Genomic DNA, 20,842 nt, shown 5'->3' with positions numbered 1-20,842 from the left:
CTAACAATGCTGATTTAGGTAAGGTTCCTAAATTTTTCAATTTAACAATGAAGTCTGTGGTGTCTTTTAAGTAATAAGCAGTGTTTTGAACAATGGGCTGGAGCCAAAAATCTATAAATTGTGATAATGGCTGGCAGATCGAACCACAAGATGATACAATCGGTCTGCCTGGCCAGTGGCGTAACGATGGAGGGTGCAGAGGGTGCAATTGCTATGGGGCCCGGCAGCTTGGGGGGCCCCAAGGCAATCCCCTGCACCCTTTCTATTATTTCTCCCCCAACTGCGTATTGAACATGCCTGCAGCGCAGCCCCAGTGAGCAGCGCACGAGACACTGCGCCGAAAGACAGGAACACCGCCGTGAGAGGGATGGAGCAGGGAAGGCCGCGCCGGGGAGTGAAAGACCCGGCGCGGTGATTGACAGCAGGAGACTGCAGCGTGGTTTGGAAGAATGAAACTGTGAGGGAGATGAAGCAGGAAGGCCGCGCAGGGGAGAGGAAGTCCCGGCGCGGTGATTGACAGCAGGAGACTGCGGCGTGGGGAGAAACTGTGAGGGAGATGAAGCAGGAAGGTCGCGCTGGGCAGAGGAAGACCAGGCGCGCCGCGGACAAGTGACACCAGGACTGCTGCGGGAGGGAGAAGCTGCGAGCGGGAAGAACAATAGACACCGCGCCGGGGATAAGAAGGTAACACAGCACTGGTGAGAAGGAGGCGTGGTGAGTGCCTGTGAATGGGAGCCCTGGCCTGCGCTGCCCGCATGAACTGAGAGGTGCACGCAGCTACACAGTCCCCCCTGTACTTGGGAGAGATGGGGTGGATTAGATGGGGACAAAGTGATGGCTGTTGCAACCTTTCAATCCACTCTCCCACCTCTCTTCATCTATCCCCATCATGGCATCCTTTACTCTCTCCCCCTTTCGTCCTCTTTTCCCACCCCCTCGCTTCCTCTTCTTCCCCATACTTCCCCCCTTTCTAATTTTGTACCCACCCCTCTTCTCCTTCCCCTGCTCCAGTGGTGAAACTATGGAGGGTGCAACTGCTATGGGGCCCGGCGGACAGCAAGCACTCCCCTGCACCCTCACAAAGGAGCCTCTGTTGCCTGTATGAAGTGGAGAGTAAGGAGCCGGTAGGGTATCGCGCCATTCCGGGTGGGCCCGCAAGTCCGGGAGAGTGACTGCTAGAGAGGAGCTGCCGCCTATACTCTCCCCGCCGCCTACACCCACTGTGGTCGCCGCTGCCATCTTACCTACCTAACGCTCCCCCACTAATGACAGGGGGTGGACCCAGATAATGTGTAATGGAATTTGCGGTGTGTCCCATATTGTGTAATGGGCTTTGCGGTGTGTCCCATAATGTGTGAGGGGCTTTGCGGTGTGTCACGTAATGTGTGAGGGGCATTATCGTTTGAAGCGAGGCCACACACCTTTGTTTATAAGAATGTGTGCATTCTTTATTTTTAAAATATCTATTGGAGGGGAACATTTTTACTGTTCGCACTAATGGTGGCCACACACGGTGCAATGTGCACTGGTACAGACCCGAGTTTGGGGGGGCCCCATTATAAATTTTGCTATGGGGCCCACAAAGTTCTAGTTACGCCTCTGCTGGGGGCCATACTAAAGTCTTGTAAACTTTAGGGAGTACATATATAATAGGGGTCCTGGGGTGTACCTGCGTCAGGAAGGAAGCTGTGGCATCATCAATCCAGTAATTACAAAGACCAAGTCTAATTACAGCATCAACTTCTTTTTTGTAATTATATGTCGGGTCATATGTAAGTGGTTTATAGCAGGTTTGATCAGAAAGTTGTCGCTTAATTTCATCAATGTAATCAACTCTATTAAGAATAACTACTGCACCCCCTTTGTCCGCTGGCTTAATGGTTATAGCGATGTTATCCTTAAGTGTATTTACCGCCTCATTCTGTTCCCTCGTTAAATTGGAATAAGATATTTTCTGAGTTTTCATATAGGATAAAGTATCTCTTTTAACTAAACGGAAGAAAGTGTCGATAGAAGGATTAAGGCAAGGTGGATCAAAATTACTTTTGGGTTTAAAAGGATTTAAATCCTGGGCCGGTGTGGGGTGTTTAATGAAATAATCTTTGAGTTTAAGTAACCTTTGGAAGCGGTAAAGTTCAACCTCGAAGTCAAAGGGTTGTTGTCTGAAGGTTCTCACAAAAGTGAGACCCTTGGTTAATATCTCCAATTCACTTCGACTAGGTTCATAATCAGAAAGGTTGAACACTACCGTTTCCCTTTGTTCTTGGGATTTGACTGTTTTCCTCCTCCCCCTGTTGCCCCTTCTACAAGGTCGTTTGGGGTTTGTAGCTTGTACTTGGACCGTGTCACACTGCCTTTTCCAAAAACCTGTCTCTGTGACTGGTCGGAATCACTGGCAGACGTATGTGAATCAATGTCAGTAAAATTTCTATCATGTTTGCCTGAGCGTCTCCTCCTGGGTTTGGTATTATCCCTCCAGGAATTCCTAGAATCCCCCCCTTGTAACCATCCATAAACACGCATATCCTTATAATCATCTTTTACTGTTTTGTATTTACTTTTTTTGAAAAGCAACAGATCAGAATGAAAAGCATTAACCGCCTCCTCCAATTTCACCAATAAATCACCTGCGGAATCATTTTTAAACATATCTAAAGCTGTTAAAGCAGAAGCAAATCAGTGTTAACTTGTTCTATTACCAGCAGCATTAGTAATGAACATTCATTTAAAATTTGGCACCATTGTTTGCAAAAATTTGCATAAGACCTCCCCACAGTGGGTTGATTGCGAATTCGGAAGCCTCTAGGAATCAACTTGTCCTTGTAATATTGCGACAAAGTCAGCCCATGTAAAGAAAGTTCTACCTTCCTTTTCCTCAATTCCAATAAATCGGTATAAATTTCAGCTGGAGAGTCCACATCGAACTGCAATGAATCAGTGTTAGCAAATAGTATCCTAGCAACGTCTTTGGTGTCAAATCTTTTAACGCCAGACAGGGCTTCGGCAATAGATAATGATGCATTCATAATGTCCACTTAAATGACAATGTCCATAGAACCAAGAAAAGGCCCAAAGTGAAAAAAGCAAAAATTGTGAAAAAAACAGAAAAAAAGGAAAAAAAGAGTCCTCAGGGTGCCAGACCACATATAATGGTTACAGGAGACACTTGGATAGTCAGCACAACCTTCATATCGTCATCGGGTCTATGCCACATATAGGTTTCAGTAGGTAGTAATTAGAGGCAGGCACAACCATTTGAAAAAGATGCAAAAATAGTTTCTTTATAAGGTTCAAAAAGCATAGCAGATACAGTCCATGTCAAATTTCAAAAACTTGCATATACTTAACAATGGCAATGGCAAGGAAGCATGGTGGTACTGCATACAGCCAGCATGGTCAGAGCTGCTCGACAGCTGTTTCGGAATGAAGGTTCCGTCGTCAGGAGCACAATTGACCAGCTCAAAGGGCCAGGTATATATAGCACTAGCAATGAAAAGACAATTACTCACCTGTGATCGCTTGTGGTATGTAATGCAGCGTAACGGCTTCAGCCCGCACTCGTGCGTCACTTCCTGGTGGAATCTAATAGGGTGTAGAGCTGTTAGGGATCTCACAAGACTCACTACGTGACACGGCTTCCGCCGGCACAGCAGTGATCACCCTGGAAACCGCAATACAACTCTTACCCGTAACGTCATCACCCGGAACCCACACGTGATAGGTTATACACCCACCTACGTGTGCGTCCCCATGGAGACGCGTCTTTGGTCGCAGGTCTTAGGTGTCAAACGGCATAAAATACATTAAGCATCAGATGCCGCTGCACTGTCAGACACATTAGCGCACCCATAATATATCTTATAATAAGGCTGGCCGCTAGATCTTGAGCTCTCTCAGAATAAACTATAGCGATCACAGGTTTTTAGTCTAGATTGCTGTGTCCCATATACCTGGTTTACAATAGACATCATCAAAAAGTGAACACAATGAATACAATAATGAAAAAAATAATGAAAAATATTTACAACAATTATTTACAAAAAGCAGTTGAGGGAAAACTCATATATATATCCCCTGCAGTTACCCATTGACCAAGTTTATTCTGCCTTTACTCTGTGTTTTGACAGTGTAATATATTCCCATGCAGTTTGTGGCCAGTAATGACAAGTGCAAGGGGGCCCCCCTGTCTAAAGTACCCCGGGCCCCCCGAAGGCTTAATCTGGCACTGCGTGATATTATGTGCTGACCGTCCGACCTCCCTGATCCGATCCGATGCGCACGGGACCGCGCATCGGATCAGATGTCACACAACTGCCATTTTGGGCCGATTTCACCCGGTTATCGGCCCAAAGTGCCTTTAGCGTTTTAATGGGCGCATGTTTTATTGACCAATAGATATATTCAGGGTGACAGTCTAAGGGGGCATACACACCGGGTGATTTTGCTTTTTTAAGTCCCTTGGTTATTAATACAGTACCAGAAATAGATCCAATGTGATATTGGATGCACTACTACTGCATAAATACTGCTTACAGGTATTTGTACATGGTATTAGTGGATATATGTGTGTGCAATTGCTGTAGTGTGGGAGCTAATAGATTACAGTGGATGTTACTGACGGAGCAGGTACCGCCTGCCATATATACTGTGATGGCTGCGTCATGTCTATTCAGTCCCTGTATATTGTGTGGCAGAGACTGCATCTTTACACATGAAAGTAATACATAGGATCCGGTCCAGGTTTAGAGGATATCCGGACAAGGGATCTACAGCAAAAAGATAGACAACCATTAGGTCGACACCATTAATTCGACAAGCAAAAAGGTTGACACGCAAAAAGGTCGACATGCAAAAAGGTCGACACAAGCATTAGGTTGACAGTGTCTAGGTCGACAGTCAAAAGGTCGACATAGGGTTTTCCACTGTTTTTTTGAGCCGACATGAGCCGACAGGCGGTATTTCATGCCATACCATCCACTAGGGAGTGGTGGGAGAATAAAATAGTGTGCCGTGTGTAGCCAGGTACCGTGCCCGAAGCATCGCGAGCGAAGCGAGGGGATGCGGTGCACTTCAAACTGAGTCCATGTCGACTGTGTCGACAAGCGGGTCAAAAAACTGTGAAAAACCCCATGTTGACCTTTTGACTGTTGACCTAGACACTGTCGACCTAATGCTTGTATCGACCTTTTTGCATGTCGACCTTTTTGCATGTCGACCTTTTTTGCTTGTCGAACTAATGGTGTCGACCTAATGGTTGTCTATCTTTTTTCTGTAGATCCCCTGTCCCGGTTCCGTTTAGAGCAGCAGCAGGGAAACTGATGTGATCAGGGTTAGGCTGATTAGCAGCACCTGTGCTCACCTAATAAAAGTGTTTCCAGGGCAGAGGGTCATTGCTCCTGATGGTGGCTGAAGCTGCCCAAGTGATAGGCCGGGGTGTGGGCTACGGTAGGGACCAGTGGAGTATACTGAGGAGTGTGTACTATGCTGTGACACCTGTATGCTGCAATGCTGTCACCATCCTTGCTTATGCTGTTTACCTGCTATAAAATAAAGACTAATGGTGTGTACACACGGTACTTTTTGCCTTCCAATGTTGACGATATAGCCAACATCAGATCGGAATCGGATGCAGATCGCAAGGGTTTTAACCCATCAGACCCCGATCCGTTTCCGATGCGTGTTCACGTATCGCAAGGCAAAAAGTCTTGTCTGCCTTGACTATATAGTGCAGATCTGCACTATATAGTCAGACTTGTATGCAAATTGGATGTGCCTTCAGATACTATCCACGATCCGATCTGATCGTGGATAGTATCTGAAGGCACATCTGACCATGTGTACACACCATAAGACTTCACCTTATCCAGTGTACGTGAGTCCTTGTCACATTGTAATGTCTTCTAATTTGTCCCATATATTACACTTGTCCGCTTGTCTCTTGGCAACATATCAAGGTTCATGGGAAAAGGTTTAGTGACGGATCGAGATTATGACCATTGGCACAAACAGAGGAGGATTATGGACCCGGCCTTCAGTAGAAGGTAAATCCTGGCATCCTGGGATAGGGGTTGATCATTATACAGCCTTTGTTGGAAAACATTTCTTGTTGTATGTCTGTATACGGTTTAGGGTTCCTCTTCACCCAAAATAAAACAAGAATCTTTCTAGTATTTTAGATGCCATCAAACAAACAAATTCAACTAGAAGTGGCAGAGATGTCACAAATGATTATGGCGTATTGATGCTACGCATCGTCTTAGTTGTTACACTGAGTATGGATCATTGGGCTGACCAACAGCCAATAGAAGGTCCCCATATGGTTGACGTGGAATACTGTAGGTCGACTGGGTCAAAAGGCCGCCAGTGGTAAATGCAGGATATTTACACACACTCATATGTATATACAGTGCACACATATGTATAAGTCACACAAACATTGCAGACACATGCTTACATATATACACACACTCACTTTCATGTTGTAGATAGGCTCCGCCCCTAGAGACCAACCCCCCATCACCCCCCCCCCCCCCCCCCTGCATGCGCCACTATATAAAAGAGGACATGTGGGAAAGTTGAAATGAAAATGGTTGACACACAAAATGGTTGACACTAGTTTTTTTGGTGTCATTTTATTTGTTACACCATATGTGACCCAATTAGTGTACTGCATCCCATTACATGGCTCTCTTCGCTCACCACGCTCCTGTCCAGGTGTTCCACTAGGTTACAGCTCCCAATCATAGTTAACTTGGATGAAATTTTTTTTAAAAAGTGTCGACCAGTCATGTTGATCTTTTAATTATGTTGACCTAAAGCATGTTGACAATATGGGGTCAACCTATCATCTGGATACTGCCTGGCATACAGGTTAATAAGATTGAACGTGTTCTTAGAATATCATTTGTTCTATCCATCCATTGTAATTTTTCAGGTGGCTCAATGTGTCCAAGCCCCTTATACATTTGCAGGTGTGTTCCCATGACCCTCCCAACCCCGCCGATCTACCAACCGGATCAGCCCCCTAGTGACCATCAATGATCGGCGATCTCTCAGCGCGTCGGGGAAATTTAGCAGTACAGATCATAGAATTGGGGATATTTAAACATGTCGGGGGATAGGTCCATTGAACCAATCAACTGTTTCAAGAGGTGTCCTTTTACAAAACACTTGTTTTCCAGCTACCTGATTGGATTAATGGAGCCGTTTAATGAGAAAGCGGAGAATCTGATGGAGATGCTGACACAAAGGGCTGATGGGAAATGTCACGTCGGAATGCACAGTCTGATGAGTAGGGTCACCCTGGATGTAATATCAAAGGTCATTTAATGATAACATTCATTTCTTAATTAGTAAGTGGTTTATTGCTCCTGGTGCTCAGTGTTGGGTTCTGACAGAGACACATATGATTGGATGCGATGTCTTATTAGCCTGGCACCATTCCCAGTCATTTCAATCTATCAGATCCAACCATATTGTATTGATTAGCTATGATTAATTTTCATTGGAAATTAGCTGTATACAAGTTACTGGTTACTGCTTTGAGTTTTACCTGTTTTCATTTATAATTGCATGCTACCTGCCCTGACCTCAAGTCTCTTATCTGCCTGCCCTTACCTCAATACTGCTAGCTGCCTGCCCTGACACCTCAGTTCTGTTATCTGCCTGTCCTGACCTCAGTACTTCTACCTGCCTGACCTGACCTCAATTTTGTTATCTGCCTTCCCTGACCTCAATACTGCTATATGCCTGCCCTGACACCTCAGTTCTGTTATCTGCCTTCCCTGACCTCAATACTGCTATATGCCTGCCCTGACACCTCAGTTCTGTTATCTGCCTGTCCTGACCTCAATACTTCTACCTGCCTGCCCTGACCTCAATTCTGTTATCTACCTTCCCTGACCTCAATACTGCTAGCTGCCTGCCCTGACCTCAATTCTGTTATCTGGGTGCCCTGACCTCAATACTGCTATCTGCCTGTCCTGACACCTCAGTTCTGTTATCTGCCTGTCCTAACCTCAATACTGCTATATGCCTGCCCTGACACCTCAGTTCTGTTATCTGCCTGTCCTGACCTCAATACAGTACTTCTACCTGCCTGCCCTGACCTCAGTACTTCTACCTGCCTGCCCTGACCTCAATTCTGTTATCTACCTTCCCTGACCTCAATACTGCTACCTGCCTGCCCTGACACCTCAGTTCTGTTATCTGCCTGTCCTGACCTCAATACTTCTACCTGCCTGCCCTGACCTCAATTCTGTTATCTACCTTCCCTGACCTCAATACTGCTAGCTGCCTGCCCTGACCTCAATTCTGTTATCTGGGTGCCCTGACCTCAATACTGCTATCTGCCTGCCCTGACACCTCAGTTCTGTTATCTGCCTGTCCTAACCTCAATACTGCTATATGCCTGCCCTGACCTCAATTCTGTTATCTACCTTCCCTGACCTCAATACTGCTAGCTGCCTGCCCTGACCTCAATTCTGTTATCTGGGTGCCCTGACCTCAATACTGCTAGCTGTTTGCCCTGACACCTCAGTTCTGTTATCTGCCTGTCTTGACCTCAGTACTTCTACCTGCCTGACCTGACCTCAATTCTGTTATCTGCCTTCCCTGACCTCAATACTGCTATATGCCTGCCCTGACACCTCAGTTCTGTTATCTGCCTGTCCTGGCCTCAATACTTCTACCTGCCTGCCCTGACCTCAATTCTGTTATCTACCTTCCCTGACCTTAATACTGCTAGCTGCCTGCCCTGACACCTCAGTTCTGTTATCTGCATGTCCTGACCTCAATACTTCTACCTGCCTGCCCTGACCTCAATTCTGTTATCTACCTTCCCTGACCTCAATACTGCTAGCTGCCTGCCCTGACACCTCAGTTCTGTTATCTGCCTGTCCTGACCTCAATACTGCTATATGCCTGCCCTGACCTCAATTCTGTTATCTACCTTCCCTGACCTCAATACTGCTAGCTGCCTGCCCTGACACCTCAGTTCTGTTATCTGCCTGTCCTGACCTCAATACTTCTACCTGTCTGCCCTGTCCTCAATTCTGTTATCTGCCTGCCCTGACCTCAATTCTGTTATCTGCCTGTCCTGACCTCAATACTGCTTTCTGCCTGTCCTGACCTCAATACTTCTACCTGCCTGCCCTGACCTCAATTCTTTTATCTGCCCGCCCTGACCTCAATTCTGTTATCTGCCTGCCCTGACCTCAATTCTTTTATCTGCCTGCCCTGACCTCAATTCTGTTATCTGCCTGCCGTGACCTCAATTCTGTTATCTACCTTCCCTGACCTCAATACTGCTATATGCCTGCCCTGATCTTAGTAATGTTATCTGCCTGCCATGACCTCGGATCCATGACTGACTTTTCTTTACCGTATTGTCTTACTGTTTGTTATCACCTCAGCCTTGTACATTGTGCTCAACGTCCAATATATAACGGTTTGCAGTGCACCAGCTTCTATGAAACCTCTTGTCATACACCAGACTAGCGGTCCACATCGCAGTACGCCCCTGTGCGGAGTGGCCATACCATCTTCCTTACAATTCCAGGGGCCAATTTATATCCCCTAGCCCGTCCCTGTAGATAAAGGTGATTAAGGAAACATATTTCAATAGATGGGTAACTTGCGCCTTTATCATGTACAGGTATGTATAATAAATCTCTAATCACCAGGTTGCCTTTGGGATGGAGCTGAACTCTTTGGAGGATGATCAGACGCCGTTTCCACTGGCGATATCTCTGGCTATGAGGGCGATGGTGGAAATGAGAAATCCTTTACTCCAGGTGAGAACATTATAGATCTCTTTGTTCTTCAGCATTGGTTTGCCTTAGGTTAGGTAAAAGTGATTGATTTATTTAATGACACATACCTTTATTTGGTAGCATTGCTATAAAATAACATGAAGGGCCTGATTTTGAGCTGCATGCCTAACTACCAACCTTTACCCTGTCTCCAAGCATCATAAACCTAACCATCCCTCCCCACAGCCTAACCATAACCCCCCACCCTGCTGCCTTACTGTCTCCCCACCCCCGCCCCGCAGCCTAACCGTAACCCCCATTCTAAGTGCCTAACCCCGACCTCCCGCAGCCTGACCATAACCCTCCCTCCCCTCAGCCTAACCCTAAACTCCCCGCCCCCCTGCAGCCTAACCCTAAGTTTCCCCCTAGTACCTAAACCTTAAACAAATGCTCCCTGCACACTTACATTTGGGATATTGGCGGTCAGGATTCTGGCTCTGGTTAGGGGTGGGGTGAAATGGAGGAGGTGTGGCCACCAGGAAGGGGTGGGGCCTCCAGGACGGGGCATGGTCACATCCCCGTGAATAAATTAAATGAGCGGGAGAGAGGTGACAGGCTGCCGCTGCAGCTGCCTCTCTCCCCAGCTCAGCACACGACACAACAATGTTTGCTGAGCTGGGAGAGAGGCTGTGCTGTGGTGGCAGCCTGTCATCTCTCTCCCCACTGCCCGGCTCCCTGCAACGGGAAAGGGGGGAGCGGGACCTGTGTCCCTCTAGCAGACCCGGGCCCAGGTAAAAAGTACCCCCTCTCGATGTCACTGGCATATACTTATCAGTGTTGGGATTCCGGTACCAGGCTCCTGGCGGTATCTGGGATGCTTGTGTCGTTATTGTGACTGCCGACATCCCGTCTGCCGGAATACATATTTATAAAAAGATTGAATTTCCTGTATTCCTCTGTAGTTCATACCAGATGTATATACCTCTGGACAAGATAAAATACAACATATAACTAGCGAATCATGTAATGGGTGATGCACATAAATGACCCCTTGGACTTGGTGTGTAGTAGATTGTATCTGTGACCTTACAGTTGTACAATACCTGCTACCTGTAGCCACCGTACCTCTTACACTCTGAGCATTAACTATGTAACCTATTTCTACGTAACTAGTACTCTTGGGAAAAACGAGGCTTTGTAAAGGACGTCCAGAGAAGCGTCCTCTTGCTGAGGAAGACGGGGAGAGAATGCATTGAAAGGAGGAAAAAGGCGATAGAGGACGGAGAGGAGATCCCGGTCGATATTCTCACACAGATTCTCAAAGGCGCAGGTGCATCTTGTGTTAGTAAATGTCCCTCAACCCTAACATCTATCCGGGTAGCATAAGTCAGGACGATTACAGTAAACGTTTTCTCTTATACTTTTCATCCTGTAATATAAATAATATATAATAGTGGTTGTTCAAATCAATGTAATGGTCCTCTACAGGTGTGTGAAAGGGAGGGGCCTAGTAAAAAAAAAGGGAAAACATTTCCCCAAGGACCATGCGAAGAACCATTTGGGGATTGGTTGGGGGGCGCAAAACTACACCGCTGATGCCGGCTGCCTTTACCGGTGATCAGCAACCACTTTGGGAACCTTGCTGTGAACATATCATGGATTATTATATAGTCTTCCACCCCAAATCGGTCAGAGAAATTTCCTTCTCCACATCCAAGTGAATTAGAGGACTTTTACCCATTCGGGAACCTCTTTTGAGGAAACAACTTTAGTGGACCACCCTTGCTCATAAAAAAACCTTATTCACAACAAAATATCAACGCATAAAGTTATAAACGTTACCCTGGATATATGTCCATTTGTGGATTTGCATCCATGACAACTGATTGTGATAACACCAAGTTAAAAATTGCTGTATCATTACCCCTGATGAAGTCATGTTTTTGGCAAAACGCGTTGGTTTATGTTTTCGACTTGATGATCATATTGCTGCAGTTCTAAAGATTCCACACTGGTGGAATACAACTACAAAAGTGATTTGCATTAATATATATTTTTTTAAGTAGTTTTGTACAGATTCTGTCTCTCTTTATATATATATATAATATATTTAATTTTTTTTTAATATATATACTCCTCCCCTCTATGTGGTGGGTGAAGTACCACCAGTGACCACTAGAGGCCACTCTAGTGAAAAGCAATTTTTGCAGGGACACTGATCTGTTTCAAACTTGCTGGTTATGGAGAGAGAATGAAAAAAAGCCCACACAAAATGTCCACCCCCTTACTTTTTGAGGGTGCTAGAGGAAGTGGCTGCCTCCTCTTTCATCCTCAAAAAACTGTTTGCTGTTAGGGGCAGCCATTTTGTGAGGGTAATTTTCATTAGCAGGAGCCAGCCAGAAGGAGTGCTGGGACCGCAGACAAGTAGCGGGGTAAGGCACTGTTGGGGGGGCCTTTACTATTCTGGGAAGGGGGGGGGGGGCTGCCGAAATATCCAACAGGATGGGGGGGGCACATATTATAGTTACGCCATTGGGTGCGGGGGAGTGTTTGTAGGCTTAAAACTGTCACAGCTCAAAGTGAATGCAAAAACGGCCACAGCTCAAAGTGAAAGTACATTGCAGAAGCCGTCGTTTTAACTCATAAAAAATAAACTCTATAGTAATTGAGTGACAAAAGTGATCTGCAAACATGTATGCCTCACTTGTATATTATAGCATACAGTACTTGCCTACTTTTAAATTTTCCTCTCTGGGAGAAGCCCGGAGAGGAGTCTGTTAGCATCACGTGTGGGGGCGGGGGCCTGATGTAGACGTCACCAGCACTGGAACTCCCCCCGATTTGCGGGGCCTCGTGGAGGGGCGGGGCTAAATAACAGTATTTGCGTATTTAGCCCCTCCCCTCCCGACCAATAGCCGCGAATCGCGGTAATTCAATGATGCGGCCGGGTAGCTGCAGGGGAGATCTGGAGGGTGGGGCAGAATCCGGGAGTATTGCCCACCTTTCCGGGGGGCCGGGAGGGGGACCCGATTTCCGGGACCCTCCCGGCCAATCCGAGAGGGTAGGCAACCCTGTATTATAGACATAATGTAAAAGACATGTAGATGTTCAACACAGGAGAGAACAGATGTGTGTGTGTGTGTGTGTGTGTGTGTGTGTGTGTGTGTCAGATTCTAACTCACCCACTAATAAATCTTATGGGCCATAGAGAAAGGTTTTATCATTGTATCGTCTCTTACAGCTCTGGAGGAAGACTGCGATATGGAGGATCTGCTGGATAACTTTGTCACGTTCTTTATTGCAGGTGTGTAGAGAAATCATTAAATATAATTTCAGGTAATTATTAGTAGGTTGATATTCTTAATGATCATTTAAACAATAGTTTAGAAGTTCATTTTCATTGACGATTTGCCTGTTCAGCATAGATCGCAAAAGCAAAATCTTTCTCTAATGGGCAATACCATGCTGCACTGCAGATGGGGCAGATGTAACATGCAGAGAGAGTTAGATTTGGGTGGGGTGTGTTCAAACTGAAATATAAACTGCAGTGTAACAATAAAGCTGCCAGGATTTACCCTGCACAGAAACAATATAAACCACCATAATCTAAAGCTGTGTACACACTGGGGCGATATATTGCTCAGTGTCTCCTTTTCATTAGCGTCCAGAGATGGTCACTGATGAAAGGGAACCTCTGCCGGGGGAGCCGCAGAGGGAATCAGCTGGTCGCAGGAGCAAGCTGCCATATTGGCAGAGATTTTTGCCCATGTGTACGCACCTTAACTCTCGCTGCACGTGTTACATCTGCCCCACCTGCAGTGCTGCATGGTTTTGCCTATTAGAGAAAGATTTTACTTTATTCATCATAATGACCTGTAATGTTTACCTTCTATAGGAGATATACTTTTTTTTTTATACAAAAACAATTTTTTTATTTGAATTTATATAACAAATTGTTAGCAGATACTTTGCACATGTCTCACAGAGATGTTAGCAATCACAGGGTTAATGGCCACAGACAGGAGTATAATTGTGAGTCCAGCTGTGACTTCTAGTCAAGGTTTAAGGGGTGTGTTTATTGCACCAATAAAATGTATTGCACACAATGCAGCTCTTTATCAGTGACCGCACCTGCCAACAGTAAAGTCACCAGTTCTATGGGCGCCCCGTTTTTGTGGGCACACTCATGAAACACTGGAAACCTTTTACATTTTTTATTTCTTCTGTGAAAGTGATTTTCTCAGGTTAGTAAATAGCACCATCGAATAGTCTCTTATCCATACTTGCCTACTTTTGAAAACTAGTTTCAGGGAGATTATAGTTGGTAGTAGAATTTTGCACTGTGTCCCATTAAGGGGGTGTGACCTGCTCCACCCAAACGGGCGTGTCTACTTCCATATATGGAGAGATTGTGAAAAGAGATTGCGAATCTTTTAAAATTAATTATATCCAAATGTAGATGAGCCCCAAATCAGTTAGTAAGAGATACTATACTTGGTAAAGTGCTGGGGAATGGTGCAGATGATTCAATATAAATGTATCTGTCTCTCATTCCTTTTTCCCCCTGAAATGTAACAGTGTAATGTGGGCTAGGTGAAATGAGGGAGATTGCTAGATTAATGAGGGAGAGAGGGAGATTGCTGCTATTTCATGGAGTCTCCTGTAGAATGCAGGAGGGGAGGTAACTATGATGTAACAGTGTAATGTGGGCTAGGTGACATGAGGGAGATTGCTAGACTAATGAGGGAGAGAGGGAGATTGCTGCTATTTCAGGGAGACTCCTGCAGAATGCAGGAGGGGAGGTAACTATGATGTAACAGTGTAATGTGGGCTAGGTGACATGAGGGAGATTGCTAGACTAATGAGGGAGAGAGGGAGATTGCTGCTATTTCAGGGAGACTCCTGCAGAATGCAGGAGGGTAGGCAACTATGCTCTTATCCCTCTCCAGTTGGTGCGGTAAACACATCTATATTAGTTACGGCATTGTCTATTAACAGACCAGAAAATAAAAGAATTAGAGAAAATTAGAAAGTTCGTCCTAAAAGTATTTTTCAATTAAATATGATGAAACTCAAGGTGACAAACGTACTTTACAGGTTATATAAGGGCTACAATAAAACAATGCAATTAGCTGTAAATTATTGAAAGTGGAGCTTATTTCTGATATGTAACATAATATGAATGTGCTCCAATCCGCTCTATTTGACGATGAGAATTCTGCCTTTCAGGTCAAGAAACAACAGCCAACCAATTGTCATTCGCGGTACTGGAACTGGCGCGTAACCCAGAGATACTAGAAAAGTGAGGCAAAGAACTTCCATATGGTTCATGTAAGATGTTCATGTGCTGTACGAGCTAATGGGGGCCGACAGTCCGCATAATAAATAGATAAAACAAGGTACTGTAAGAACATTATAAAAATGAGAAAACATGATATCATAAATTCTAGGCTGTATGTAGATGGCATTATAGAGTCATTTTGAGACGGTAAAGGTAATTTGCTAGCCACAAAAGGAATGACCACCCAACAGATCCTCTGCATGTATACTGTATGTGTGCTCCCCCATTTATTTATTTATTTACAGTTTCTTATATAGCGCAGCAGATTCCGTTGCGCTTTACAATAGTAGACAGTGATAAAACAAACTGGGTAGCAACAGACAGACTTGGAGGTAGGAGGGCCCTGCTGCAAGCTTACAATCTATAGGGATATAGGAGGGAAACACAAATGTATTGCATGCAGTGGCTTAACTAGATATATGCAGGCCCCATAGCAAAAGATTGTTATGGCAACTTTATACCACCCAGTGGTGAAAAATTTATATATGTCACTTTGACAGGGAAGTTGGGCCCCTCTCAGCTCTGGGTCCCATAGCAGCTGTACTCCCTGCACCTATGGTAGCTACACCCTGGAGAGGGTCATGTTGGGAGGTATGTTACTGCATTGTGACACCATTAGGTCGACATGGGCAGGGTCGACAGTAAAAAGGTCGACATGGGGTTTTTCACTGTTTTTTTGAGCCGACATGTGCCGACAGCCGGTATATCATGCCCTACCATCCACTAGGGCTTGGTGGGAGAATTAAATAGTGTGCCGAGCATAGCGAGCCATTGCTGCATGTCGACCTAATGGTGTTGACCCAATGCTTGTCGACCAACATGTTGTAGACCTAATGATCCATATCCAAAACAGGTGTGTCACCCAGCAGACTTCCCAGCCCGCAGCCCCCGCTTCCGTTGGCCAGCGGTGCAAGCTGAGGCTTTTGCTGGCTGCAATGTTGGATCCCAAATTCCTTATGTTATTCTTTCTTTTCTGTATCCGCAAATGAAAAAGCACCAAAACTAATTGGGTCTGTACAATCCTTCAGAGCCCGGGCGGAAGTGGATGAAGTTATTGGTGACAAAAGAGACATTGAGTATGAAGATCTTGGTAAACTGCAGTATCTGTCTCAGGTACTTACCATCAGATTAATACCCCTTGTGTACAGCAATTGCCCAGCTGGATGCAGCATATTCATGATCTATGATTATATTTATTTAAAATCCCATCATAATGACGACTTCTGCGATGTACTTTCACTTTGAGTTGTGACAGTTTTTTTTCTTTCACTTTGAGCTGTGACAGTTTTTAAGCCACAAACTCTCCACACCACCCCCAGGCCCTATCTGCTCCTGCCTCCAATCTCTGTCTTCACAGCGCCCTCTCTCTGTATCCAGCAAGTCTGAAACAGATCAGTGTCCCTGCAAAAAAATAGCTTTCACTTTCTGCTAAGGAGTAATTTGGTCTGTCAATTGGCCCCTAGTGGTTTACTAGGACATGATAAACAGAATCTGATTTGTTGCTATGGGCAACATCACCTCTATCTATAATGGGTGTAGAATGTATGTGATGAACATGGGACCTTCTGCCCTTGGGCAAGGGCGACAAAATATAGACTCTACTAAGTCCGAGCAGATGCCCCTCCTCTTCTCCCCTTTTATATTCTGTCAGCAGCCATCTTTCGGTAGACATGTCCTTACACATCTAGCCTCTGTACGTAATGAGTTGCTGGCCACAGGGCATTAAAGTTATCAATATTGACCCCAAATTGTCCAACATCAATGAAAATTGACCTAACAGTCCCGAGATTCCTCCACACACGATCAGTAGTAGCCTCGGTGGCCATCTTGGTACAGGGAATGAAGCCTCCAAGGAGTAGCAGCAAAATGAAGTCTGCTCAGTTACACCCTCCGCATTCAGCAACCTATAGTATGTATCTTTTCTTGTAGGTCTTGAAGGAGACATTACGGCTTTACTCTACAGCTCCAGGTACAACGAGGGCACTGGAAGAAGAAACTATCGTAGAGGGGGTGAGAATTCCCCCTAACACAACTTTGTTGGTATGTTCCAAATCTGTGTCAGCCATTGACCAGAGCAATGTATTGAAGCGTGTGTGTTAACTCAATTCAACAAAGGCGCCCTGGTGTTATTAACTCACCACGTGTCCTCCCTGGTTCCCTCCGCAGTTAAACTCCTACATCATGCAGAGGATGGAGCAGTTTTTTCCGGATCCCCTCGTCTTCAACCCGGACAGATTTCACCCAGATGCCCCAAAGTAATTCCATTCATTTTGCCTGTAACACCTTTGTTACCAGAACAATTGTTATTTATTTAAATGTCAGTTTGCACAATGTATATATGGCATCATGGGCCAGTTGTATCAAGCTTCAAAAAGTGATAAAATGGAGAGTGATAAACAACCAGCCAATCAGCTTCTACCTACCATGTCACAGGCTGGGTTTGAAAAATGACAGGAAGCAGCTGGTTGGTTATCACTCTCCAATTTATCACTTGAAGCTTGATACATCTGGCCCTAGATATGTATGTAGGGGTTTATTACCTAACATGGGAGTTCTATTGAAGATGGAATGTTGCTATGGGCAACCAATCAGATTCTATTATCTTCTAGAAGATGCTAAATAAATAGGAAGTAGATTCTGATTGGTTACTACGGGCAACATCCCATCTTAGTAAATAAATTCCATAGATTTCAATAAATACTTGAACTTTGGTGGAATAAACTTTGGGGGTTATTCAGCTCAGCTCGTTACGAGCCGAATTTGCTCTCCCATCCGATGTTAGGGATTTGTGCATGCGTGAATATGCGCATATGCAAACTCTCGTAGCGAATGCCTTTGGCGAGTATTACTGTTGCCAGGGCGTTTGCACCAGGATGGGAAGGAAGGGGGCGGGCAGTGGGTGGGTTCAGGGGAATGCCCAGCGGACTATGGCACACCCATAGAAACTCTGGACGTACCCCTATGAACGCAGGCATGTTGATTCCAGTTTGGGGCGGGCAGCTGAGGGGGGGGGGGGCGTTCGGAGGGGCTGCGTTTATCTGCTTGCTAAGCTGCGAATATATGCAGCCCTGCAAAACAGGTCTGAATCGGGCCCTTTGAGAGATGGGTGCCGTGACTGGGGCTAATACATTTTTTTTTTACCATCAGGCCGTACTTTTCCTATTTCCCGTTCTCTCTGGGGCCTCGGTCATGCATCGGACAAGTCTTTGCACAGGTGCGTACAGATAACTCCATGATTGGATAATATATTGCCAGATATACCGGGCAAAGCTGCCCCACCCAACATATACCATTATAAGATGTATTTTATGACAATATTTATAATGTATTATGTTTTCATATTTTTAAAAACAATTAGCTGAATCTTAATGTCAGAAATCAAAGCATCTGCTACAAATCTTATATACCGTACAGTTGCTAAATAACACCTTTATAGTCGCACGCAGGAATAGGGGGTTATTCTGGTTCGCTTGGATGCGAATTCGCACCCTTGCGAGTGAACCAGATCCTGCCCTAAGAATGGTGGTACGCCGGTATTCGCATCCAGTCGCAGCCTGCGGGGTAATACCCACATCATTCGATGACCGGCGACCACCGAATGATGTGGAACGTGGACGCATATGTAAGGATGTTCTGAGGACCTGTTGGACAGAATCCTGGAGAGTGTTCCTAGGATAAGGTCCTAGGAACGTTCTCCAGGACTCTGTCCAACAGAGGACACTTTTGAGCAACAATGATTAGAACTGTCTACAGCAGTCTCAGTCTAGATAAGCAGTTATCAGCTGTCTCGCTTTAGGGATAATCCACACAGTAGACAAGATGTCTCAAATGATATCCACCATCCTAAAGTCCAAAGTATATCCAAAAGGCTGATCACAGGAACCCAGCAGACTGGAAAGGGCTCAAAGCAGTTTGCTGGTATATAAGCTGCCAGCTTTATCAGGAGCATGTCCTCATGTTCCAGTAACCCTCTATAACCCCCTAAAAATACCCAATATAAGGAGATGCTTCCTAGGTATTTGTGAGGGTAAAGCAGCTGTCTGTCCTCTCTATACTCTATACTCTGATGCTGTATCCTGACAGTAGCAGACTTGATGTTGCTATTCTAAAAATGTTGGCCGTCCTCATGCGAACGCAGGCCATTTACAAGCATCCCCATTCTTGGCCATTTACAAGCCTGTATAACGTACAGCTCTAGATTCTCTTTGGAATCAGGTCTAGCCAATTCCTAAGGAGAGCTTAATCAAGGCTCCAAATAAGACCTCATCAGTATGTGTCTCAAGAATTTCTCTAAGATGTTCTCCTGATGAAGTCTCCATGAGACGAAACGCATCGGGTTTTACTGCTGAACACTCCGAAAGGGGCTGAAAATGACTCTTCTGTATGACTATATGCCGCGAGCATTGGAGGATATGATGAAAGATTTTTAGTAAATCTGATTGGACAATATCATTTTATTAAAATCTGAACCATTAAGAACACCACAGGCTTGTTTTTTATATACAGTATATCCACTTTCAGCTCTCACAAGACGCCAATCCATTATTGTTGTACATACAGATGGAGACCCTCTCGGTGTTGCTCCGCTCTTGCCAGAGGATTCCCGCTGGCGAGAGCCGGCGGAGAGAGACTCCATCAAACTGGGACGCGCGTGCATTTTTTAACCATATATTCCTTACATATAAATGAAATATCTTTTTGTGTAGATGCATGACCCTGGGTGCACCACTCACCTTGCACCCAAAATAGAAAAGCCACTGACATAGAGCCTTAGAAGTAGAACCATTAACGCTTCAGATATTTTCAGGACCTCCCCCCTGGCATCAAGTTGTTTCACATCCATTCATAACCATTGCAACCAATGGTGGCTCCAGAGGGGAGGCTGCAGCACCTTCCAAAATTAAAATAGGGGAGCCACACCAACTGCCATTCCAAACTGACTCACTGGCTGTGGGTGTGGCTCCCCTGTTTGAAGTTTGGACTGATCAGAAGACCCCCCCCCCCCTCCCTGAATCCGCCAATGCTTGTGACACAAATAAAGAAATACAGGAAGTTCAAACCAAATAAAAGACAACACTCGTTTGTCTGTTTCCTCTCTGTACAGATGGAGGCGAAGGTGGTGATGGCCAAGTTCCTGCAGAGATTTGACTTTGAGCTGGTGGAAGAACAGAGCTTCAAGATTTTGGACTCGGGGACTTTACGCCCTATGGGTGGGGTGATCTGCAGACTGAGGCAGCGAACAAACTCCGGAAGAAAACAGATCTAGACTTTATACCATGATCTGAAACATCAGGGATTTACGGTGTCATTTTTATTTGTAACAATGGCCAAAGGGGCAGCACCTTGTGATACGCTGTCACTTCCTGTGCATCTAAGGTCTGCATATGTGTTCCCGTACACCTAGCCTCAATAAGCCATGAGTGTTGGCCATGCAGAGCTTTGTTGCATAGCAACTTTTTCTTGAAATGTATAAATATACTAGTTGAGGTACCCGGCATTTCAGGTTTGGTTGTGCAATTAGTATTACATGAACTTTATCTATCGTTTGTTTTAACTCTAAGCCTATGGTGTGCCTGGCATACACCTGTCTGTGGTGAGCTCCCGGATCTGACCACAATTTAATTTTCTTAAACCCCATGTCCTCTACCCCCTTTATGATATGCAACTCTTTAAAGTGGCCATGAACCAAAGTGCATCTCTGACCCACTTTGTAGTGGCCGGACCCCGATGGGGCCCCCCGGGACCCCGA

General features: G+C 45.3%; 1 protein-coding gene across 1 annotated transcript in view; it reads left to right on the top strand.

Moving 5' to 3' along the window:
- The window catches only part of LOC146050423 (cholesterol 24-hydroxylase-like), a 29,410-nt gene extending 8,780 nt beyond the window's left edge, over positions 1-20,630 (top strand). Inside the window, exons 5-15 of the mRNA XM_083167429.1 lie at positions 5,955-6,041; positions 7,182-7,320; positions 9,684-9,794; positions 10,926-11,082; positions 12,994-13,056; positions 14,982-15,054; positions 16,122-16,206; positions 17,023-17,133; positions 17,260-17,348; positions 18,241-18,307; positions 20,198-20,630. Coding sequence (XP_083023555.1) covers positions 5,955-6,041; positions 7,182-7,320; positions 9,684-9,794; positions 10,926-11,082; positions 12,994-13,056; positions 14,982-15,054; positions 16,122-16,206; positions 17,023-17,133; positions 17,260-17,348; positions 18,241-18,307; positions 20,198-20,359 — 1,144 coding nt within the window. The 3' untranslated portion in view covers positions 20,360-20,630. The remainder of the gene's footprint in view (positions 1-5,954; positions 6,042-7,181; positions 7,321-9,683; positions 9,795-10,925; positions 11,083-12,993; positions 13,057-14,981; positions 15,055-16,121; positions 16,207-17,022; positions 17,134-17,259; positions 17,349-18,240; positions 18,308-20,197) is intronic.
- Positions 20,631-20,842: the final 212 nt, after the last annotated feature.

Source organism: Crinia signifera, chromosome 12 (assembly GCF_055691185.1).
Source record: "Crinia signifera chromosome 12, ASM5569118v1, whole genome shotgun sequence".
NCBI classification, from domain to species: Eukaryota; Metazoa; Chordata; class Amphibia; order Anura; family Myobatrachidae; genus Crinia; species Crinia signifera.
The sequence above is the reverse complement of the archived record's forward strand: the minus strand, read 5'-3'. Positions and strand labels throughout refer to the sequence as shown.